Below are 24,789 nucleotides of genomic sequence, written 5' to 3'. Positions count from 1 at the left end.
CACTTTTTTACACAGAGAATTGTGAGGGTCTGGAATCATCTCCCCAGTAATGTTGTTGAAGCTGACACCCTGGGATCCTTCAAGAAGCTGCTTGATGAGATTCTGGGATCAATAAGCTACTAACAACCAAACGAGCAAGATGGGCCGAATGGCCTCCTCTCGTTTGTAAACTTTCTTATGTTCTTATAATTATATTAATACCTTGCTTTTTTGTCTTGATTTATTGAAACTGGACAGTTATGTGAAGTGACAACATGTAAAAAGTGAAACTGATTAATCTGCAACTGAATCTATTCTGCCTTGTTAAAAGCTGAATTTACTGTTTTAAACACATAGTAAAATGTGCATTGATCAGTTTCCATTACTGTTCAGTTGGTAGAAGCATGTGTAAATGACATACCCATTGCACAGAGAGTTATTAAGTTAATTAGTCTATTCTATTGGTATGGTTCTAAGATCGCTAATTGCCCTGTTTTTAATTAATTGTGTATTAATAAACTATTTGCCCTGAGTTGGTGTTCCTGGTGTCTTTGTGACGTGACTTCACACTCTCCTCCTTTTATACAAAAAATATATCAGTAACTACTGGACCCCCCTGTTAAACTAAGGTGGTGGCAGCTGCATCCTATAATTAATCCAGTTGCCATGAACAAGAAGGTTCATTACATCGGTTAATAGAGGGTATCGTATCTTACAGGATCGGATGTGACAGGTTCTGCTGAATCAATTCATGATCATAATATATAATGTTTAGGGGAGAGAAGGGCAGAGTAACTTTTTGGATGACCTACCTTTGCTTTGGAAATTTAAATGTTTTGTTTAAACAGCCTCATACATGATTACAATATCTATGCTGTGCATCCTATATAGTATATATTTCAACAGACAAATGCACGTTTTAGTAATATTTTGCATAAAAAAATGACTATATGAGAGAATTAAATGATACAATCTCCATTTATTGGGATCTATTCAATTCAAAATAGTGGTGTGTCAATACCACAGTCCTTAAAATCACATGATAGTTTCTGGCATTTTACACATTTTACAAGAAATGCACTAAAGAGACTTGCATGGTTCTCACCTTCTAATTATCAGTGGCAGCATTTAGATCTGCCACGGTTTAGATCAATTGAATAAACACCACTGTTTAAAATTGAGTGGTCTTTACCAATAATTTGCTCAGAATTGGGGACACATTTTGGATTGTACCATTCCGGTAAATACCTGTGTTTGTCCCCTGACAGGGCAGTTTGTGCCATGACTGAGATGAAGGATACCCTTCTGGATATACTGCAGAAGAAGGATCTGGTTTTACCTTTTCATGGAATCGGACATTTTCGCAGTGAAGTGGCGTTTGTGCAAATGGCAGAGGGAGAGCATGTGACAACGCTTACAAAAATTGCAGGTGCAAATTTATTTAATACTGCCTGGGATATTAAACAAAACCAGAGGCAGATGCTAACTTTGTCATCTGCATTTTCAGTAGCTTCAAATTACATTTAATAATTTGTTTGTCCTATCCTACTCAGCGCTTCAGGTAAGGTTTTGGGCCTGGGAGTAATTTACCAAAATGCAACATTACCTTAGTCATGAGTAATCTCGATAAATACTGTGCAATCTTTAATGGTAACAGGGTAGGATAAGGTCATTTTGTGCACCCGAATTAAGGAAGTAAAACAGTAATAGACTTGTCTGTTTTAAAATAAGAACATAAGAAAGTTTACAAATGAGTTCAGGCCATTCGGCCCATCTTGCTTGTTTGGTTGTTAGTGTCTTCTTGATCCCAGAATTTCATCAAGCAGCTTATTTGAAGGATCCCAGGGTATCAGCTTTAACAACATTACTGGGGAGTTGGTTCCAGACTCCCACAATTCTCTGTAAAAAAGTGCCTCCTATTTACTTTTCTGAATGCCCCTCCATTTGTAACCCCTGGTCCTTGTTTCTTTTTTCAGGTCGAAAAAGTCTCTTCGGTCGACATTGAGTGCTTGAATCAGATCGCCACGTAGTCTTTTTTGTTCAAGACTGAATAGATTCAGTTATTTTAGCCTGTCTGCATATGACATGCCTTTTAATTAATTCTGATTGCTCTTCTTTGCAAAATGAAAATCCATGTTGCTATAACATGTTTCTTTAAAAACTGCAGATTTTAAGTCTGATATAGCTAATAGAAGTGCAAAACATATATGATTTATTGAATTAATGTGTTCATTACAATTACGGTTCTACCCCATTATAGTGAGGGATCGGTTTTATCACGGCAAGGTTGTGTGTGGAATGTTCCAGATATACAATATGAAGCATGGCAAATAACAAACAACGAGAATACTGTAAATAGCCCTGCAAAATGGCCACATGCCGTAAACATTAGCTGAAATATATTTAATCAATTTTTATCACAGTAAATCAGTGCAAATGGGAAAATGTTCTAATAAACATACATTTTCAAGGCTAATCTTTGTACATCTGAAGACCAATAATTTCCCAGTTGCTTTATTAAGCTGACTTGTGCAGCTGCTTACCCCTGCCATGATTTATAGTTTTATTACATGTTTGATTACATTTCAATAAAAAGGGGTTATTGCATTTTGATATTCTCATAAGTCAAACATGTTCTAATGAAGGTAAAATGAAACCTCTTATTAAGATCTGTCAGAACTGGAGCTCCCTGCTCATGTTATGACATGGTACACAGCCCAGAAACAGAGTCCATCCCTCCACCTCCTTTCTGTTCTCCCTATTGATTATCTTCTTTTCTTACATGGAGCAAATGGTATTTTTGTTTTAGAGTGCGGTGCAAAATGACACTGGCTATCTGGTTATGACCGCCCTGTCTCTGTATTCCTTTCACTCTAGAGACTCTGAAAAAGAGGTTTGAAGAAAAGGGCATCTTGGTCACGGATAGCAAAGCTTTCAAACCACATCTGACCTTCATGAAACTCTCAAGGGCACCAAAGCTGCGCAGTCAGGTGAGATCATCTTTCCTCTGCCGCACACATCGGGACAAGTATATAAAGAGATCCAGCGTGGCTTTGTCTCTGTCTCAACCACTGCACTCTGAAGATACTTTTTCTTGAGGAGCCAGTTAAGAAAAGGATGCTATAGGCAAGGTTAGATGATAACTTCTGTTTAAGCCATGCACTGTATGCGTCTACTAACTTGCATGTGATTCGGGTATTGAACAATTGTCAATACAATTATTGCATTGGAAGAATAAGGACTACTAAATAAAATTAGTCTGAATTCTTGTCTCTTACATATATTCTAAATACAGTTTTAGAAATAAGGCTAAGATGTTATTTAGTATTTAGGGAGAAATGAGCGAAATACATTATTTAATATTTACATAGAGAAACCTTAGGTATTAACTTCAACAATACTTAATTTTTCATTTGGTTGTCATTGGTACATGGTAGTTTGCCATAGTCTTAAGAAGTCACACTTTTGATGGATACTGCACTAAGTAAAAGATTGTAGAGTATTTCAGGAATTTGTTTGGAAAGAAGAAAAAAAAAACGTACAGTATCGGTACTTTTAACCTGATTCTGGGTTTAGCATAAAGCAAGTTAACTTGCCGTTACTGTTAACTTGTTTTCTGTAATTTTGTTTGTACATTTATACTGTAATCTCTGTATATCATCTTTAGTGTGTCTAATGTCATACTTTTGGTTATCATCAGCTGTTTATTATTCAGTAAATTCGGGATAATATTTTCTGTTACCGTAATAGATAAAGATCTGGAAGGCCTCAGGTCTTCAATAATAGATGTATATTGATATGCTGCATGGACAGAAACTGTTAGCAATTTATGCCAGCAGCCGAAAAGACTGCAGTTTAAAAAGGTTTTTGATGCAATCAGTGTGAAAATTGCAATTCAACTGCATTTTTTTCAGTTCCAGTGTAATACCATCATGCCAGGGGCATCCCATGAAAAGGATATTTCTTATACATTCATTTAATTAATTAAACATTAAATGCTGTAGAACTATTAATCATTAAATACTTTGCTTCAACACATCAGATTCCTAATGACTAGATTAGACTTTATTTTTTTTTTAAGCAATTAAGAGTCTTTAACTCTTTTTATACTGCACAGTTTGAGCAGTTCAGCTTTGCTCTTGTCTAATCTGCACTAGGTGACATTTCTTAACAATAAGAGATAATCTACACAGTGTATTCATTTACTAGATACGACTTTATTTGTAGCTCTTATTGCATCTACCAACATGGGGGATTTATTGTACATTGTAAATCATGAAGTGCTTCTCAGCCAGTCAAAACTCTATATTACAGATTTTACTTTGACATAAGTGTTGTCTGGCGCACAGAAGACTACCAATTGACAAACATTTTAAAGACGGCATTTTAGAAATGGCATAAACTATGTTTTGTGTTTTTTTTTTTTTCTTTTTGTCTTTTAATTAAAACATGATTTATAAGAAGTTGATATGTACAGCTGACCCTGTCTTTGCAGTCGTCTTTCCCACTCAAAGTGCTTTCTAGTAGCCACTGATCAACTGTACAGATTAATTTATAGACAATGAAATAGGTTAGTTATGATTATGAAAAATAGTATTTTCTACAACAGGAGTTGTAATTTCAACTACACCTGCTGTTGTACGTGGGATAACAACGGTTAAGAAATAAGGTGGAGGGCATTAAATGAAATGTTCAGTACCAAAGGCAGTTACTTTTGCATGTTAATCCGTAGTGGTGTCCAAGGGTACTTCGCTGCAGTAGATTGCAAATTTAAAATAATTAGCCTTGTTCTAAAGGTCTCAACAGGTAATACATAACATAACTAGCATAGAATAACCACGGTGCACCTCCCGAGCTATTTATTTTAAGCTTTCCAGCATCAACGTTTTTGTTTTAGAAAAACTGGTGTGAACTCAGCAGGTAAATGCTTTGTGCATTACTGTATGTTCCATTAGCTGTTAAAAAAATATATATAACTAAAGAAATTAGTAAATGAATTGGAAGAACAGCTTTTGAAGGATTTGAAATAGAAATAGTAGCAATTCAGCTGCTTATTATAAGTACAACACCCAACTGTGTTTCACACTGCAGGCATTTCTGATATCCCTTATACAAGCTAGGTGGCAGCAACATCCTGTTCCTGTGACTTTTCGATAGCCGAGTCCTGCTAAGTTTTCTAGATTCTGGTTACTAAATATAATAATGGATTAGTTAAAAAATAAACAAGGTCCAAATGGTTATATTATCTCTATGACCTTTTTTTAAATTTATTTCTGCCTCTCCTCCTTTTGCTGTCTTCATGCAAGGTGGTTCTTTAAGTTTAGTTATTGAGACCTTCTTTCGAGCTGAACTGGTTGAAGTCCGTTTATCCTGCCACCGTAGATTACATTTTTGTTCCCCAGATATCTGGAACCCAGTGGATGTCCTATGTGTAACAATGGGATTTTCAGGTGTGGCCCTATTACTTTTTGCACAAGGAGTGGATCTACAATGTGGTGGCAGGTTGAGTTGATTTAAAAAGTGAAAGTAAAGTCTGGAGTACTTGAAGAGGCAAGGGACAAAGAGAGCTGTTATGCTACCGAGAGACAAAACATGTTTTTAAAGCCTTGATTAAGGCACCTGTTACAAGTGGTGTTAAGCCCTACAGAATTATAATGTTTGATTTTAGGATTGCAGGTGTTATCACACCATGGAAATTATTTTCAAATTTCCATTCACTGATTGGATCTTGGAAAAAAATAGTTTGAGGCTTGTATCTTTTTTTTTTTCTCCATTCTGTATAAATTAAGAACATAAACTTGTTGACACTATTCTTGTCTTCATGAATACTATACACGTTTCTCCTCATAAGTATCCCTGTTGACGTATTCCAGATTTCCAAGATAATATGAACCTTAACATAATACAATAATTAACTTTGGTGTGGGGTGCAGTATATGTATAAAGAACAATGAAAAAACATGCATGTTTTGTTATTCTTTTTGCAACAGGGCATTAAGAAGCTGGACCCAAAGTTGTACGAGAATATTGAACATCACAAGTTCGGAGAGGAGACAGTGGCTCGGTTAGATCTTTGCTCAATGCAGAAGAAAAAGCAACCAAATGGATACTACCATTGTGAGACCTCCATTGATTTTGGTACGTGCTAATTTCAAAACATAATCTCTTCCCCCAAAATACCCAGTCCTCTGCAACATTACTGCTATTAAGTGACAGACCTTAATTCATAACTTAACAACTTAAGTTGTAATTCTAAGCATCAGTATGTGTTTTGACATTTAATTTGTATAGAATTAGAAGAGCCTTTCACTCTATTGAAAACTGTAAAGTTGGAATGGACTCTAAAATACAGGTTTTTATACATCTGACATTAATACAATTTTGCTCCAGGAGTGCTGTGCTGTAATTCAGGATGTTGCCACCTGGAGAACATAAATCCTATGTCATCTTAAACGTTCTCTTTTTAAATAAAAAGGTTTTCCCTGTGTGTAATTTTATATATATATATATATATATATATATATATATATATATATATATATATATATATATATATATATATATATATATATATATATTATTATATTATATATTTATGTTTATATTTTTTAGCTCAAAGAGCCAGCTGCCCAACGTATATTTATATTAGACACTGAGATTGAAAACAGTACCGGTAGCTGCCTCGCTCATGTGGCATTTAATTGAAGTTTTTCAAAATTATATTTTGCATGCTGTGTCTTGTCAAGAGTGTTCTGACCTTATAACCATCAGGTATTGTGAAAAAATTAATTGGCTAGAGTACCCCAAGGTTAATAAACACTTCAAGGCTGCTGTAAGTCTTCTCTATTCACCTTTGAATTTGAATTTATGCAAGTGCTAAATCTGTTGCAGTTAAGCATCACAGAAGCCTGTAATTTAGGATTGCCATGGATGATTAGTTTAGAAAAAAAAACAAAAAAAACATTGGTGATTACTGTAAGCAGCACTTCTAAATAAGAAGCATCTTGACTGACCAGGCAATTTTCAAGGGGATTATCATGTTAAAAAGAGAACACATCATGTATACTAACATTTTATTTGTATTTTTTTTTTTTACTGTTAAAGAGCCTGGACTATACAATTATACGAAGTACAGTAGCAGTTTCAGCAAGAATAACAACATATAAAATCCCACAGATGTGAGCTTTAAATGTTTTAAACTGGGGGGGCTCCCGAGTGGCGCTTCCAGTAAAGGCGCTCTGCGTGGAGTGCAGGATGCGCCCTATAGTCTGGACATCACCAGTTCAAGTCCAGGCTATTCCTTTGCCTACCAAGGACGGGACCTCCCAGGGGGCAGAGCACAATTGGCTGAGCACCGCCGGAAGGAGGGAGGGTTAAGTCAGCCAGGGCGTCCTCGGACCTCCGCGCACCACCAACCCCTGTGGTCTGACTGGGTGCGTGTAGGCTTGCCTGAAAGCTCCCCTCTGTCACAGTAGCTCTGGGTGGCTGCATGGTGAGTCTGCAGTGTGTAAAAAAGTGGGCGGCTAATGACACACACCTCGGGGGACAGCGTGTGTTCGTCTTCGCCTCCCCCGAGTCAGCACAGTGGTGGTAGTGGTGAGCTGAGCTAAACAAAATAATTGGACGCTACTAAATTGGGGAGAAAACAACAAAAAACAAATTGGTGACTACTAAATTAAAAAATAAACTAATAAAAAGTTTTAAACTGGAGCAGTTAAATACAGGATAATGGTGTTTTGTAAGCAAGGCAAACTATATGTTGCTTTCAAAATTATGTTGCATTTCTGTGTGTAACTGTGCTTAATAGATAGCCTCGGCATATCCAGTGAAGGCCATTGTACTTTCCAATAGCTTATTATTTGGAAAATTCAAGAATATTACTTTATTTTTATTCCTTTTAAGCAAAAAATAAAAAAAAATACAATTTGGCCATGACTAAGCCTGGTAATAATAAATATGAATAAAACATGAAGGGTTGTGTTTTATTCTTGGTCTAACACTAATTCCTGGGTAAATACTATTTTATATTTGGGATATTTAGAAATTAAAACGTTTTTTAGCAGTAAATTATGAAATATTGACGAAAGGAGGGGGGTAAAATATAAAAGGGTTATCTAGTTACATGTGGAGTACAGATTTAGTTGCAATTTCGATATATTGGGATTGAATATGCGGGGTCTTCTTTGTCTTGCTGTTCTCCTATACAAACGTGTTCCTGTCTCTCCTCAACAAGAGCCAAGTGTCGCCACACCAGGAAGTGTACCACAGCAGCCGTCCTGAAACCAATAACAGGTCTCTGCAGATGTGTCTTTTATACAGCTCTTAATTACTCTTGCATCTTGTAAAGAAGGTGCAGCATTTTTGGGGGGGTCAGGGGGGGAGACGGACCACGGCAATTGCCTAAATGCAGGCAAAATTCTTACATTTTGATGTGTGCGCTTGCTTAGTATCCAGATTCCGCCCAATTCCATGCTCTTTTCTTCATTTGACTGCAATGTAATTTTAATGGATTAATGATGGCAAAGTGCAATTTGATAATGGATGCAGAATGCCAGGTGAACACCATTAATACATACGCTGCATTTGGGGGTTTTGCACCTGAATATCACATTGCGCATTCTTAAATCTACCTCATTATTTCTTAGACTTCTTAACAGAGCTGCATTATCACTGGACACAAATCTGTAAAACATTGCCTTTGGAAAATCTGTTAGTCATATCAATAAAGGATTGTAAGAAGCAGGTCATATCTTTCAAACCTGTATCTATGGAAACAGTAGTTATGATTTGGACAATAATGTTGCTTTTGAACATTAATCATAGTGTAGCTGGAAATTATGTGTTGGTAATAGAACCTTCTGTGCATATCCCTCTTTGGCCCGAGTTTATTTCTGTGTGCACAGCACAAGCAATTTTATGGAAGAATTACTTGTAGTGGAGCCCTAAATTGACTGAGCCAAGGGATGGGGCAATCAGAGTTTACAATGCTGCATTCTATTGACCCATTAAAGACTGAACCTACATCTAAGTGTGGTGAACTTTTGATATATCATATGATAGTCCTTTTGTAGGATAATTTGTAGGATTTTTTTTTTTTTTTTTTTTTTTTTTACTTCTGTGTACCTCTTATGATTTTTGATGTTGGGGCTAGTTTCGGCCAGGCCTTTGTTAATTTCCATTTGTATGAACTTCTTGCAGCACCTGAATTCTTCATTTTACACAAACAGCTCTGGCTCTTGGAACCTGAGTAGCAGTGAGAGAGCAATGACCTTGATAAATTCTGTCAGGGGTATAGTTTCAACCTGCTGATACAACAGCCAGACATTAACATCAACAGGCAGAAAATTGGTCATTACCATTTCTTTCTGTGGATTGTTCCATCTTCTTCACAGCAGTTCAGTCCTGAATCAGTGCATGAAGACTGTGTGTGACCTGTGGAAGCACTGTCTTCATCGTTTGTTTTGGTTTCTATTCCTGCCAAATGCACTATTTTATTCAATGTGAGCAACATTCATACACCCTTGTTCCAGTTTTCTACATTTTGAAACTTTGATACACTGAAGTAATTGCATTTCTGGGTCCTGCACTCTGTTGTGCAATCACCTGATGTAAACTTCATCCAACCTTCTGGTACTTGGGGTAAATGTTATGTCTGGGGGTACATTTCCCATCTTCATTCTTCAAACCTATGTATCTTTTGAAAGCAGAACTGGATCTGGGTAACAAGCCTGTCAAGCCTGACACTGTGGCTTGAAAGAGAGCTATTTGAATGTGGAATCTCATGGCAACACAGGGATAAGGCTTCAAGACTACAGTACCTTGATACAACAAGCATAGTCTGTGCTGTAAACCTGTGGCAGGCTGTAAATCTTGCAAACAAATATGTATCTCCCTTTCCTTTGATCAGATCATGATGGTTCTGGGTTCTTGAATATTTGCAATGCTAGCATTTTACTGTGGCCATCAAGAGAATATGCAAATATGTTGCCCATTTTTTGCATAAAGAAATTATACCAAAAAATACATACTTTAAGCACTGAAGAGATAGCAAAATGCCAGTGAGTATTATTACTAAAATAGACGAACATGAGTATGAGAAAATGATTTCAGTTCCTCACCACATGACATGCACCAGTCTGCACATCTTCCATCCTGAAATTGATGATGATTATAATTCTAAGCTTGGTTTCCATGGTAGCATAGCTCCTGAGAGCTTTGAAGGTACAGTCGTGCTGGTGTGGTTGTACGGTTCACCTTAATCGTCTGATCTGACATTATTATTGCCATTGTATGTGACCCACCAACAGCTCAGAATTGAATAGATAGCAGCAGCTGACTGATTTCTGTATTATAATGCAGTTGTACAGGTATTTTAACAAGTTTAAGTGCTGCTTGCCAAAAGCTGAAATTAAGGCATTTATCCATTTTGACAACTTTTGTTTTGCAGCTTGCATAATTCTTTACTCCATGTGACAGTCGTGTTTGACTACTCCACCTTGCAGATAATCTGTTTAGCAAAGCATGCAATATTGTTTTGACAGTGTTGTCTTCCAGATTTATGGATGAGCATATTGCACCTAGTAGGTAAACAAATATTTTGAAACTTTACCTCAGAGAAACCTGCAAGCATGTTGTGACCCAAGATCTCAATAGTAGACTGCAGATCAGAGTAGGAAAAACACAGTTTTTTACATTGCTTATGTGGTGTACTACTACTACATTTAAACATATTTTTTATTGTTTACTGTAACAACACAAGGTTTATTTTTAATCATTTTATAAAAAATTCAAGACCGTAAAATATTAATGTTAAGAACTTTGGAGAGAATTGCAGTGGTCAGTACTCCAAATAATCATTGTTTTATTAATGCAGAACAAATGGGTGATGGGACACTTTTTTTATAAACCCACCCCTTAGGTCACCAGTACAATGGACAGCCTGTTGAAAAGTGTTTTAAGTGACTGTGTACAGCTATGGCCAAATATTTTGTACCACGTAGAATTTTAGGAACGAGACATCATTTAAAACATTTTGATATTTTATTTAACATCATGTAATCAAAGAAACTACAAAATGATATTGCACAAGTCTACCATAATAGTAGTACAGTATTTCATGTTAGATTTCCAAATGTCACATTTTTCAATTTGTCAGTTTTCCGTTAAGTATATGGAAAACTACATTTTTCCATATGCTGCAATATGTAATTCAATATGATAACATAAGATTATTCAACAGGTTTCATTCGACTTTATAAAGCAAAATTAGTTTATTATATTGAGTGATACAAAACTTTTGGTCATAGCTGTAGATGTACTGTAAATGGTAATGATATTTTGCTTTGAAGATGAACTGCAATAATGATTTGAAAATGAATTGAGTGCAATTTGCTTTGCCTGAGGGAGAACAAGTAAAAAATGTTATTGTTGGTAATGTGTGTACATATACAGCCAGCAAACCCAAAATACAAACTCGGCATGTACATTGTTTTCCTCATTTTATATGAAGCTGATCTGTCAATTTACCATGTTTTAAATGATTTTCCGCAGGGAAAAATAATGATAATGAGTCTCCTGTGATGATTACATATTATAATCTGCTTTGTCACATGGGCTCCTCTGGGCAAATATATATTTGTATGAGCTTAACATGCAGCCTACAGCACTCAGTATTCCCAGGTGGTCTCCCATCCAAGTACTAACCAAGCCCAACATTGCTTTGCTTAAATTGCAAGTTTGCTTAAGCATGGTAAGTTTGATTTGAAGAGCTTTTTGCCGTCAGAGTTGTTGCCCAGGGGTCACTACAAGGAAGTAGCTCTTGACCCCCTCCTCTGGGCAAAGGTGCATGGTATAAAAGTAGCTCAATTATATACGAGTTACTGCACTGTGATGTATGCAGCACTAATGGCAGATACTGTAAGTTTTCTAAAGATGGGCAAAATTAGCACACTTTATTAAAAAAGCCTGTGACGCTGTCGTGACCCCGCCCTCGAGGGACCAAAGGACTGCGCTCACAGATCTGCACCATTTTTCCTTTCAAGACTGACCTGACAAAGAGTTGTGTTCAGATAAGTACAATTGTTGCTTATCTGTATATATTTCGCATTTTATGTGTTTTTACTGAAATGGTTTTTCTGTTTTTGCGTATTTGTGTGCATTACAGCCTGTTGCTGGTTACGTCACTCTGCGGCCTTGTGCCCCATTTGAAGCCAGCGACCCAGCTTATAAGTCAGCTGACTTTGTGCTCTCCCCCCTCCTGGCTGGAGCTTATTATTTGTTTTGTTTTTGTTGCTTTTGCTAAAATGAGACTGGTTATATATATATATATATATATATATATATATATATATATATATATACATACATTTTTACACATTTGTAATTGTTTAAATTACTGTTTTTTTAAACAAATAACTTTTTTCGTCATGGTTTTATTTCTGTTTTAGAGCTATTCCGCGCAAGCCTGTCTGTAACGTGGTGCTTGACACACATACCAGAGCAGCTCCTGGGCTCAGCAGCGCTACGCAGGACCAAGATACTAGCTTTGACGTTTTGTTGGTTGTATTACAACCGTAGCATCGCGATGTCGCTTTGGTGAACAGCTATTAGCATCATCATTGCAAAAGCTGTTAGTTTATTCTGATAAGCAGATTTCCATCAGTCTCGTGTTGGTACTGAGTGAGTGGTTTTGCCAGTGGCTTTTACTGTACATTGCCACCCGGGGTAATTGCGACCAAGTGGACCCATACCTTCCATACTAGACTCGGTACTCTACCAGGACCATGGTTACCTTGACTAAAACCAGAAAAAGTCAACGAACCAGTATGGTGCCGGTCAGATTCCGAACCAGTTCTGAACCAATACCAACCCAGTGTTAAATACACAGAACAGAACCGGTTCCAACCCGCTACCGACATGCTGCCGAGGGCACCGAACCGGTCCCACTGGGGTCTTGACCTGTCCAGTTAGTAAGCAGATTGAGGCAACAGCTGTACAACCCTATAGTGTACATTGCATTGCTTGCTCCTTGCATCATGCCTGAGTTCTATCTGCATATTTCATGCCCCTTTCTCCAAGAGCAATCTTGAGAAGAGGTTATCCCGCAGCTCTAAGGAACGTTGTGCATCGCTTGTTCCTGCTCAGCACTCTTCCCCCATCACCCTCTCTTAGAGAGGTTGCGCCAAGGGAGAGCAGAAGACACACCCGTGAAACCATCTTCACGGTCTTCCTCATCCTCATCCTCTCGTGTTGGTACTGAGTGAGTGGTTTTGCCAGTGGCTTTTACTGTACATTGCCACCCGGGGTAATTGCGACCAAGTGGACCCATACCTTCCATACTAGACTCGGTACTCTACCAGGACCATGGTTACCTTGACTAAAACCAGAAAAAGTCAACGAACCAGTATGGTGCCGGCCAGATTCCGAACCAGTTCTGAACCAATACCAACCCAGTGTTAAATACACAGAACAGAACCGGTTCCAACCCGCTACCGACATGCTGCCGAGGGCACCGAACCGGTCCCACTGGGGTCTTGACCTGTCCAGTTAGTAAGCAGATTGAGGCAACAGCTGTACAACCCTATAGTGTACATTGCATTGCTTGCTCCTTGCATCATGCCTGAGTTCTATCTGCATATTTCATGCCCCTTTCTCCAAGAGCAATCTTGAGAAGAGGTTATCCCGCAGCTCTAAGGAACGTTGTGCATCGCTTGTTCCTGCTCAGCACTCTTCCCCCATCACCCTCTCTTAGAGAGGTTGCGCCAAGGGAGAGCAGAAGACACACCCGTGAAACCATCTTCACGGTCTTCCTCATCCTCCTCAAGCTCTGCCTCTTCCTCTTCACCGCAAAAGAGGATGAAGAGTCAACATTACAGGCGATCAACAGACTCAGAGCAGATGGATAAAATCTGGGCAGCTGTTTCCCACCAGGGAACTGTTCTTGTTGAATTGCTGCGGGAATGCTCAGTGCCACCTCCCCTACCTGTCCTGCCTGCCGTCTTGAGGCCACACAGAGCTGTGAGCACAAATTGGCCACAGGAGGACATATTGTCCATTGCCACCTCTGAGGAGGTGGGCAAATAGGAAGCTGGACTTCCCAGAGTCAGATGGCACTTTCCCAATGGTAAAGCTTTCCCTGTCGGCAGAGCTCATACCCCTAATCAAGTGCCCTGGTCTACAGCAGAGAAAACAAGGCATTCAGTTTACCCAGTTTACCCATTTTTTCTATATGAAATGCAGTCTTCCTGGACCATCTGGCAACTGTTCCTTTTGTTTCCCGTACGATGGACACCCTATATAGGGTGCATGGTGTGGAAAAGCTAGGCCTGGCCCATTTTCCCCCTGTTGAGGCTTCCATTGCTACCTTGGTCCAAGAACCTAATTTGGCACTGCTATCCAAGCACGCCACCAGACCTAACATGCAGTGCCGGGTTTCTGAGGGGATCCTTAAAAGGGCTTTTTCAGCCAGGACATTCGCTGCATGGCTAGGGAACTAATGCCTGGAACTAAAAACAGCATCTATGAAAAATTTCAGTCTGGTTTTCGCCATGCGCATAGTACTGAGACAGTTCTTGTTAGATTATTAAATGATCTATTAATTGGCACTGACTCTGGTTATTTTTCACTTTTAATTTCATTAGATCTAAGTGCTGCTTTTGATACCTTGGATCACTCTATCTTAATCAGTCGCCTGGAAAATGTTGTGGGTGTATCTGGATTTGTTTTATCCTGGTTCAAGTCTTATCTTTCTGATCGGTCTCAATTTGTTTTAATTGGGAATTAAAAACCTGCACTTTCTGAATTACTTTGTGATGTTCCACAGGGCTCTATTTTAGGTCCTTTATTCCATTTCCATTTGTATGCGCTGGGTGATATTATAAGCAAACGTGGAGCAAATTTCCATTTTTATGCAGATGACTCCCAGCTGTATTTGTCTCTAAAACCTGGTGATGCCTCTTTTGGGATCAATATAATGTCTTGTCTTCCAGACATTAAGGACGGGATGTCTCAAAATTTCTTAATGTTGAATGCAGAGGTTTTGTTAGTTCATCAAAATGAGCTAGGTAAGGCTGAATCATATTGCCTGGATTTCAGCAGACTACCTTCTGAACCTGTACTAGAAATGAGAAATTTAGGTGTGATCTTCGACTGTACTCTTTTATTTGAGAAACCATATAAAAAAGATCATTTGAGAAATATTGCAAAATGTAGACGTATAATCTCTACATCTGACACTGAAAGACTAGTACATGCCTTTGTATCCTCCAGAATTGATTATTATAATGCGTTATTTTCTGGCACCCCAAAATATTTATTGTCTCGTTTGCAACTGGTGCAAAACGCTGCTGCTAGAATTTTGACTAAAACCAGAAAAAGGGAACAAATCACCCCAGTGTTGGCTTCTTTGCATTGTTTTCCTGTAAATTTTAGAGTTGATTTCAAAATGCTGTTATTCACTTATAAAGCTCTAAATAACTTGGCATCAACCTATTTAGGAGAACTGCTTGCTCCATATATCCCGTTATCATAACGTTAGATCCCTGAATATGGGATTGCTGGTAATCCCTAAAATAAAGTATGTTAAATGGGGAGGAAGGGCTGTTTGTTATAGAGCCTCCAAACTTCGGAATGAGCTACCAGCACATGTGAGGGAAGCTGAGACTAAAAGACTAAAAACATATTTGTTTGAGCTGGCATTTTTATAGTATGTATGTATGTATATATCTGTTTGTATTTTATCTGCATATATATATATATATATATATATATATATATATATATATATATATATATATATATATATATATATATATATATATATATATTTTTTTTTTTTTTTTTTTTTTTTTTTTTTTACCGGTGTTTACATTTTATATTTCTTAAACTTTTTTCAATCGGACATGTTTGTTTGTTATGTTTTGTTTTTATAAATGTGACTATTTTTGTCTTGTAGAGTGCTTTGAGCTACACCTTTGTGAAGGGCGCTATATAAATAAACTTTGATTTGATCCCAGTAGTGTACATAAACCAGCGATCAAATTGGCGCCCTAGGGCCCAGCATCCCCAAAAAATGCCACAGCTGACTGCGCCTCTGCCAGAGGCGCGCTGAGGTCTGGCCTGCAGCTGCTCACCGCGGAGGCCATAATAGGTTTCGCCGCCCTGTTCAAAGACAGAAGCACAGGCCAGACAGCAGCCCTAGGAGTTTGCTGCCACAGGCCCAAGGAGCCATCTGGACTATTGGCATTGCTCCACAGACATCTGGGTGTCTATTACCATTCAGACCGACAATTTGCTACAATTCAGGGTGTGACTGCATCAGTCACATACCCACAAAACGCCGCTGTGGTATCTCAGGAGGTGACAGCTCTGCTGCAAAAATGGGCTGTTCCTAGTGCCAAAACGGGATGGTGACCTCAGACCAATACTCGACCACAGACAGGTCGACCTGTATCTGAGACGAAGGCGATTCAGGGTGTTGACAGTGCAACGGTTGTTGCAGTCAGTCAGGCCAGGCGACTAGTTCACCACGGTGGACCTCAAGGATGCCCATTTCCACATCCCCATAAAACCACCGCACAGGAAGTACCTGCGGTTCGACTTCCAGGTAACTGCATGAGTTCTGTGTCCTGCCATTTGGCCTCTCCCTAGCTCCACGTGCCTTCACGAAGTGCATGGAAGTTATTTTGGCCCCACTGAGGCTCAAAGGCCTCAGAGTACTATCTGGACAACTGGTTAATTTGTGCGTTTCCAGCAGAGGCAGAGGCCCTCATAGAACTTGTCACCGGCCACCTTCTACGGTTGGGCCTTATGGTGAATCATGCGAAGAGCCAGCTCAATCCTTCCCAGACAGCCTCCTATCTTGGAGTGTGCCTGGATTCACGCGTCCATGCTGGCCATTCTGTCGGACGGCAGAGTGCACTGAATAGCCGCCTATTTGGAGCTCTTTCAGCTCAACAGAGCACTCACAGTAGTGATGTTCCAGAAACTTCAGCAGATTCACAGACTCTTCCATTGGGTCTCGTGCGCCTGCGCCCTCTGCAGGCCTGGTTCAACAGCAGGGTTTTACAGACGGTATTGAACCGAGACCACCTATTGACAATGTCCCACCACTGGCTAAAAGCACTGTCTTGGTGGAAACAACCAGCCCATCTACGCCTCATCGTAGTACTGGACAGTGTCACCAGAAGGGAGGTCGTCACCACAGATGTACCAGCCTGGGCTGGGGTGCTGTGTGGAATGGCAGGGGTGTGCAAGGTGTCTGGAACCCCCCCTTGGTAGGGTCTCCACATCAATGTTTTAGAATTGCAGGCAGCATATCCGTGCTCCAATGCTGTCTGAAGCTATTTGAGCCTGAAAGAGATATCCTATACTTATGCCTATTCATAGTTACCTTTTTATATATAGATTTAATTGTATTATTATTATTATTTTTCTGACTATAGCAGCCCCCTAGCAAATGCGATTCTAAACTGCTTTGAATGATTTTTTTGTAACAGGAAATTAAAAATATGAATTGACTGTGAGGAGAATGAAAACAGCACTTTTAGCAGAGATTGCTGTTGCTTTGTGGCCTTATGTGTCTGCAGGAAAAAAAAAAGATAATTTATACTGGTTACATCAGTATTTAAAAATGATAATAATAAAGAAGAGTTATAAATTATAAATTGCAAGATAGAATTAGGACAGAATGTGCCCTTGCCCTAGCTACCTAGAGTCAAATAATGACCTTTGTGTCAGGCCGATAGCGGATCTCAATTCAAGCATGCTCTGTAATAGTTTTTATTTTTTGTATGATCCATTGTTTATGAATCACCATTCAGGAAAAAAAAACAACATCCTGATGTCAAGGTTGGGGTTGTAAACAAGGTCAATACATGTAATGTCAGAACCCACAGAACCCTTTAACACTGCAAGCACACAATTTGTATGTGCAAGCCTTTCTGCTAAATCAGCAAAATTATGTAAATGTATGCAAGCAGCTGATTGTCTCCAATTTTTTTTTCCTGTTGCCCAAGGCAGCCATACTATTTACCAGCATTAAAGAACATTTGTAAAGAGTAGCACTTTTATGTATATCTTTTCAAATGAGATCTAATAGCAATTTTATCATTCGTAAATCACAAAAAAAAGTGTATAATGTTGGTGAACACAATTAATACAGTAGTTTTCACGTATAGGAACACCTCCTAAGAGACTATTTTGGCTTAGGGAACAATGGAGTGTCCCCATTGTAAATGCTCCACTTAAAGGAACAGGAGCTTTGTTTATAAACACTATTTTGGCACAAATAGCGATTCGTTGGTAACCAATTCAAAACTAACACAGTACTGTTTTATAACCTCATCATCAAAATAGTTTTTCTATCTTAGTTTTCCTATTTTACATTCAAAATGTTTTTATTTTTAATAATTAATTGTTTTATTTTTATAAACAGGCAATTTAAAACCACATTTTCTATGTCTTTTTTAAATTTCTATTTGATCAGGTTCTATATTTGACTTTTTAATGTAATGGTTTTATTTGTACATTTGTGTCGGTGTGAAGCACTTTGGGATCCTTAAGAAGAAAGGCACTATAGAAATTTGAATTGTTGTTGTTATTTTGTGTTGTACTAGTTGAAAAGCCAATTTGTTTTTTTTTTTTGTCTCCTTTCAAAGAATATGAGTCAATTAAACACTGGGGTAAACACTTTGAATATATGCCCTGATTAAGGGATTCATTTGTAAAGAAAAAAGGTACCTGATTTTATAATTAAGTAATTTGCATAAATGAGCTGCATACAAATCAAAAGTCATTATAGTAATTTTACATTTTTAAACATCATTTTCTGTAATATTTTAAATATTTGATTTTACTGTAATTGAAGAGCAAATAATACGAAACTGCTCTGTTATACTAGACCAGCACTTCTGCTGTTACTGTAGTATCGTGGTGATGAGCAGAGCATATGGCTAGGGGATTTTGCTCACTGTCCATCCTAAAGCAATTCTAAGAGGCAGCAAGACCGGGAGGCGGAGCAACTGTGCTCACTGTAGTTTCTAGCCCCGCTTTTCCCTGTCACAGTAGAAAGAAGCAGTACTGTGGTCCTGGATTTTCACAAAGGTGCTTGCTGAGGGAAAGGAAGAAAGGACACATAAAAATAACGCAGAGTGTCATGGGGCAGTTGTGCTGCTTTCCTTTCCCAAGAACCGAGGAGAGATTCTGTAAGTGATTTTAATGCTGTTGTGTTCAGATCCAGCTTGCTCAGCGCTGCTGTTGTTCAGCTAGAGAGAGTGTAGGGACAGGGTCTAGGGCCAGATTCCCTCTTCATTTTGCTTTTCATCAGGTTTAAGCCAATATCTGTCAGTGTTGTGGTGTGAAAATCCTCCTGAAAGTCTCAGCCCACTCCTCAGTGGTGTATGTAGGAGTAAAATGTATGTAGTATTGATCTATGAATAGCTTTTATTGTAAACAACTACAGAACTATTGATTTCTGTCGTGAACATAAAATAGGCTGCCTGGGATTTCAAATAAATGTATAGTTATTTGTGTAGCAATTGTGACAAATATGCAGTTGTCATTCCTGCTTTTATTTCATTCTTTGTCTAATGATTAAAAACACCTACCTTTTTTTAAAACAGTAGTATTCTTACTTGTACTTAAAGCTGTGTTACTGATAGAGAATGATTGAATAGCATAATGCTGAAATCTTATTTTGATGGCTACTGCTTGGAGACTGGTAGAGTGCTGTGGGGCAGGCTGTGTCTGTTAGTTTAGTTGAAACCATTAATGCTTTTCTTGGTCTTCAGTGTTACTAGTGTTAAATGAAGACATCTTGGCAGATAGTATCATTTTTATGTTAGCATGTGTGACCTACTTACGGCAAATGCCCTACAGGAGACTTTCGAATACTACCCAGAATGTGTAGGATAAAGGCTTGAAATGCTTGATCAGATGCCAGCAGTCTTTCATGAGTTGTACTATATGCTCCTGATCATAGCTCAATCAATGTACTTTCCCACAGAGTATCAATTACTTTGAGGATCAGTAGTGATTTTTTCAGAAACTGCGAACTAGCTCTCCCCTATTGCTTCAGCTAGGTCAAAGTCTGATTGCAAATTATAGCATTATAGACCTGCCTCTCTCAAACTGAAATAGAAATGGGTACTTTAAACCCAGCTGGTCAATCTGACAGCCAGCTACTGGCATTCAGTTGGGGGATATTCATATTCAACTGCAGAACATTTTGAAGTAAAACTCTCTTGCTCCACCTGATTTAAAAAGTTAGGTTGTAGAATTAGTGGTTAGTTAAGAAATCTAATTTGATGTCAAAAAAAACAAAAAGAAACAAATAGCTCAAAAGTGTTTGTACGTAATAGATTGCTGATTGTGTGCAATGTCCGTATGACATCAAAGCCAATCCCAGCACACCTACCTGAAATTCTGGCAGGGTTGCATGATTTAAAGAAACATAATGTTATTGCAATGAATTGCTTCAAATAAATTGCAAAGCTGTAAAGCAACCTGTTTATTGCATAACAGGTCTCTGATATTTTGATATGAATGTAATCACCTAGCCCATTGAGACCCCTTCTATTTTTATGTTATTATGTCATTATGTTGCATTCAGAGTCTTGATTAGGTTTCATTACATGTAAATTATCAGTTCGAATTTGTCGTACTGCTTATACCAGCACAAAATTCAAATGGATGTAAAAATTGAGACAGTGCTATAATTACAGGGTCACTTCACTTGAGAACACACACACACACACACACTATATATATATATATATATATATATATATATATATATATATATATATATATATATATATAATATATATATATATATATATATATAGTTGTAGTCAAAAGTTTACATACTCCAATGAAAATTTATCATTTCTAGAAATTTCTTAAACAAAGAATTTTAGGAAAAATCTTTTGTAGCAAAAGTTTTTCTATTGTGGATAAGGAAAACAAGTTACAACAAATAGATGTTTACAATTATTTATTTCAGCAAGTTTTTTTTTTTTTTTTTAAAATGCTAATTCCCTAAAACTCTTTGTTTTCTAGAAATTATAAATTTCTACTGGGGTATGTAAACTTTTGACTACAACTGTATATATAGCTGCCCTGTTACCATGGTGATGTGTTTTAAGTGACCTCTTGTCTGTTGTGATGTGTAGGTGAAAAGCATGTGGCTGAGCCGGATGATGCTGAACTAGTGAGTCTCAGTAAGAGACTGGTGGAGAATGCTGTCCTCAAAGCTGTGCAGCAATACCTGGAGGAGACTCAGCTGAACAAAAACAGGCATGCTGGCGTTAGCCCGTCTAAGACTGAGGAAAACCTTAATGACGCTGAACACAGGAAATGAACTTTGTAGCACGTCTCCTGGAGCCTTAAGAATCGAGACAAAACTTGTGAAGGAGCGTGTTCAGAGCTTCAAAACAAAATGCAACTCATCTCTCTCTACCACTAGCACTGTTACAGTGTAATAATGAATTGCAGGAGCCTCTCTAATGAACCTCAGATTGCTGTGCGGTTGTGTGCTTTGCAGATATTTGTCCGCTCTGCGGAGAGCTGATGCCAGTTTCTGTTTGCTGGATCCTCCGGGCCAGTTTTAATCCTGGCTTTTTACATTGCATGGAATTGGCTTTGTTCATTTTTACACTTCTTCTTGATGGATGCTGGGATAAAAGAATACTGAATGAAATGAACACTACGCTGTGTTGAAAATATGAAGACCCAGCTTATCGAAAAGAGATGATCAGCGTGGGTCTTTTTAAAAGAGGATAGGCTCTTTGTTGAGCCCACTGGGATGTAGGGTGGGGGGAACTAAAGAGGTCCTGCAGTACCAGAAATAACAGTTTCTAATGTGTCCACACTATGACTGGATCAGGCTGCATGACTGCTTGCTCCTTGTGCTGGCGGCAAGAAACACACATAGGCAAACCGTGCAAAGACAATCAGTGTCTTTATTAAGCTATGTTTCACTACAGATGTTCTCTGTACTGTATTTCTATCCATCTAATTTTAAACCTGCAGAGTGGGTAAACTATGCAGTTAAAATGTTGCTGTAAAAATTGTTTACATCAGTTCTTTTTTTTTTTTTTTGCTATACAGTAAATGTACGCTACCATTAGAACTAAATTGCTAACTGACACAAATCAATTGATAAAGTATAGGTTTACACTATGGTAGGTGGGCAGCCAAAATATCATCATTACTTTTAATTTTGTATTTTAAATGTAAGCATATTGTGTCTTCTTTTTCCTTCAGGGGAAAAGCATGATACAGACTTCATTAGGAAGGCTTTGCTTACAGAAACTGTGCCTCTATTGAAGCAGCTCACTCGGATAAAAGAGTTATTGTTGCAACCAGCAACACTGGAGAGAATCCACAGAGAGATGGCAGCAGCCGGAGTTCAGCCCCATCGCCAGCAAGCAGATTAACTTCATTGATCATCTGAGGTCTGGAACAAAACAGGGTAAAGCAAAACAGTTCTGCCCCATATATTATTGGGTATGCTCATTTCAAAGTGAAAGATGGTTCCAAGCTACTGTTTTAATTTTTTTAAATTCGTAATCAATGTGTTACTTTTTTTCCCCTCAAAGTTTTTAAAACCTTGCACATTTTATATTTTAGTTGTATAAATAAATATTATTCCACAAATGTTTTGTGGAATACCATGAAATAATCTGACATTACAAGTTTCTCAGTGGCCTTGTGAACTGATGTGGACATAGCCACTTTCTTGCACTTGTCATCATGTAATAGTGTAATTTGGTTAACATCAAATAATACTGGTACCATAAGAAAAAAAAGATTTGCATTTGCATCTACAATAATCCGTCACATATCCGCCCTAACCGTTTATCTGCTATGATCAATCTCTTCAGCAACATTAGCTTATTACTGAACAGAAGATTAGTTCAGATATTGTGTTGTATGTGCTTCGTGTGTTGCTATTGCTGGTAGTGTCACGTGAGCTGTTCATTGTGTTGATATTTTAATAAATCCTGTTCGCCTGCGGGTGTATCAACTCCTGCCTGTCACTCGGCAGCGAATGCACGCACCCACATGGCAGATGGCTACTCTGTCACAAGCATTAATACCCTGTATCTTTTTAAACAAGGGATTTAGGGGAGCTCCCTAATAAAAGCTGAATGTCAAAACAATAATTATGTGAATAAAGTAAATGTTACAGCTGTGTTTAATGGTATTTAAAACAGGATTCATTCATCCGACTTTTTACATACCCGCCCTTACTCTGGTCCTAGCACAGCCGGATATGCGACAGACTACTGGACGATGTATTTTACATTTCCAGTATATGTAAATTAATTATGAACACTTCATACTTCAGAGAACAAAAACTCAATGAAAGCAAGGTTGTATACATAAGTTTCATGTTTAGATAAATTCTCAGATCAGAGTTCACATTTGAACCTGAATGCTAATTCATAATAAAAGAAACATTTTACCAGTTAATCTTCAGTCAAAACAATGACAATTATAAACTTACAACCCATCATATAATTTCAATTTAGTTTAATGCAACTTTATAACAAGGAATTGAGCAAGAATAGTTGCAAATATTGCCTTTAAGAAAGTAAAAACCTCTACACACCAGGCATGATGCGACAAACGAATGTGACAAAATAAAACATGTATTTTTGATGCAAGCCGTTCACACTGACTGCGATGCGACAAAAATAGAATTGGTAACTTTTCAATTTTTGTCATGCTGCAGCTAGGGATGTGAACAATGAGGAATAGCTTTCCTTGCGCGCTTTCAGTAAGCAATGACGAAAGAAAAGATAATTCTGTACAATAAAGGACAAAAAAAATTATAAAGACACAGCAATGAGGAAGAACATCTTGCAGTCCATTTCAGGAAACTGGATATAGCTGATGTGTATGATTTGTTTATCTTCACTGAAATAAGTATTCTGAAAAGCTGTTATGTATTCTACATTTTTATTAGCTGCATATTGCACGTGCCTGTTGCCAGTGGTGTGAACGGTAGTGTCGCAGCTAAAGTACCATTTTGCCGCAGGACAAATAGCATTATGTCTGTTGTGTGGAGACCTTAAAGCTTGATGAGTTTTTCTTCCAGCATTTTTGTAATGTTTAATTAACATCTATTCTTGTGCTGTATAAGTTTCTTGTTCGATTCTTTTAAATGTAACATTGATTTTCTGCCAGGTGCACTTTATATGATGCATCTCCTAATGCCAATGTAATTTAATGTTACATCAACAGAAATACATCACAATTATAGTACCATGTTCAGTGGGTATTGACATCTCCATTTTGGTTTTGGCGCTTAAACCCAATGCATAAAGTTTTTTCAGTCCTTGTGGCAGGAAATGGCATTGCGGTGACGTCAGACCAGAAGGAAGCACACACAGGTCAGGTAGCTGCAGCTTCAACAAAGATGCGGCATCTGCTGTTTATTAAAGAACAAAAATAAATAAAATGTTTAAACAGAAAACAGAGCGAAAATAAATAATTGAACAAAATAAATCTCGAACACAGTAATAACGGTTAAGGTCCGGCTGTGCAGTAGCCTTCACGGATCCTTTCAGTTTAGTTTTTTTTAAGTTAATCTCACTCCTCGCTCTCTTGCTCTCCACTTCAGAACACCCACCTCGAACATGGAGAGCTGCAGGCTTTTTATACAGGTGACCGTCTCCCAATTAGTAACAAATTAATCACTTAATTCGGGAGATGGCCGCCTTCTGGACAAGGTTTTAAATCAGCAACTGGCAGAGGACGGGCTTCCAATCTCGTCTCTGCCAGAATAAAATAAAAACAACAACA

At 38.0% G+C, this 24,789-nt stretch overlaps 1 protein-coding gene across 2 annotated transcripts in view; it reads left to right on the top strand.

The window, feature by feature from the left end:
- The window catches only part of LOC121316916 (A-kinase anchor protein 7-like), a 30,043-nt gene extending 7,040 nt beyond the window's left edge, over positions 1 to 23,003 (top strand). Inside the window, exons 5-8 of one of the 2 annotated variants that reach the window (XM_041252288.1) lie at positions 1,248 to 1,408; positions 2,857 to 2,969; positions 5,970 to 6,117; positions 22,243 to 23,003. In XM_041252288.1, the coding sequence (XP_041108222.1) occupies positions 1,248 to 1,408; positions 2,857 to 2,969; positions 5,970 to 6,117; positions 22,243 to 22,415 (595 nt within the window). In that variant the 3' untranslated portion in view covers positions 22,416 to 23,003. Of the gene's footprint in view, positions 1 to 1,247; positions 1,409 to 2,856; positions 2,970 to 5,969; positions 6,118 to 21,149 lie in introns of both variants that reach the window. The other variant, XM_041252287.1, reaches the window with a different exon arrangement.
- Positions 23,004 to 24,789: the final 1,786 nt, after the last annotated feature.

Source organism: Polyodon spathula, chromosome 6 (assembly GCF_017654505.1).
Source record: "Polyodon spathula isolate WHYD16114869_AA chromosome 6, ASM1765450v1, whole genome shotgun sequence".
In the NCBI taxonomy this organism is placed as follows: Eukaryota; Metazoa; Chordata; class Actinopteri; order Acipenseriformes; family Polyodontidae; genus Polyodon; species Polyodon spathula.
Note: the sequence above shows the minus strand (reverse complement) of the source record. Positions and strands in the feature narration are given on the sequence as shown.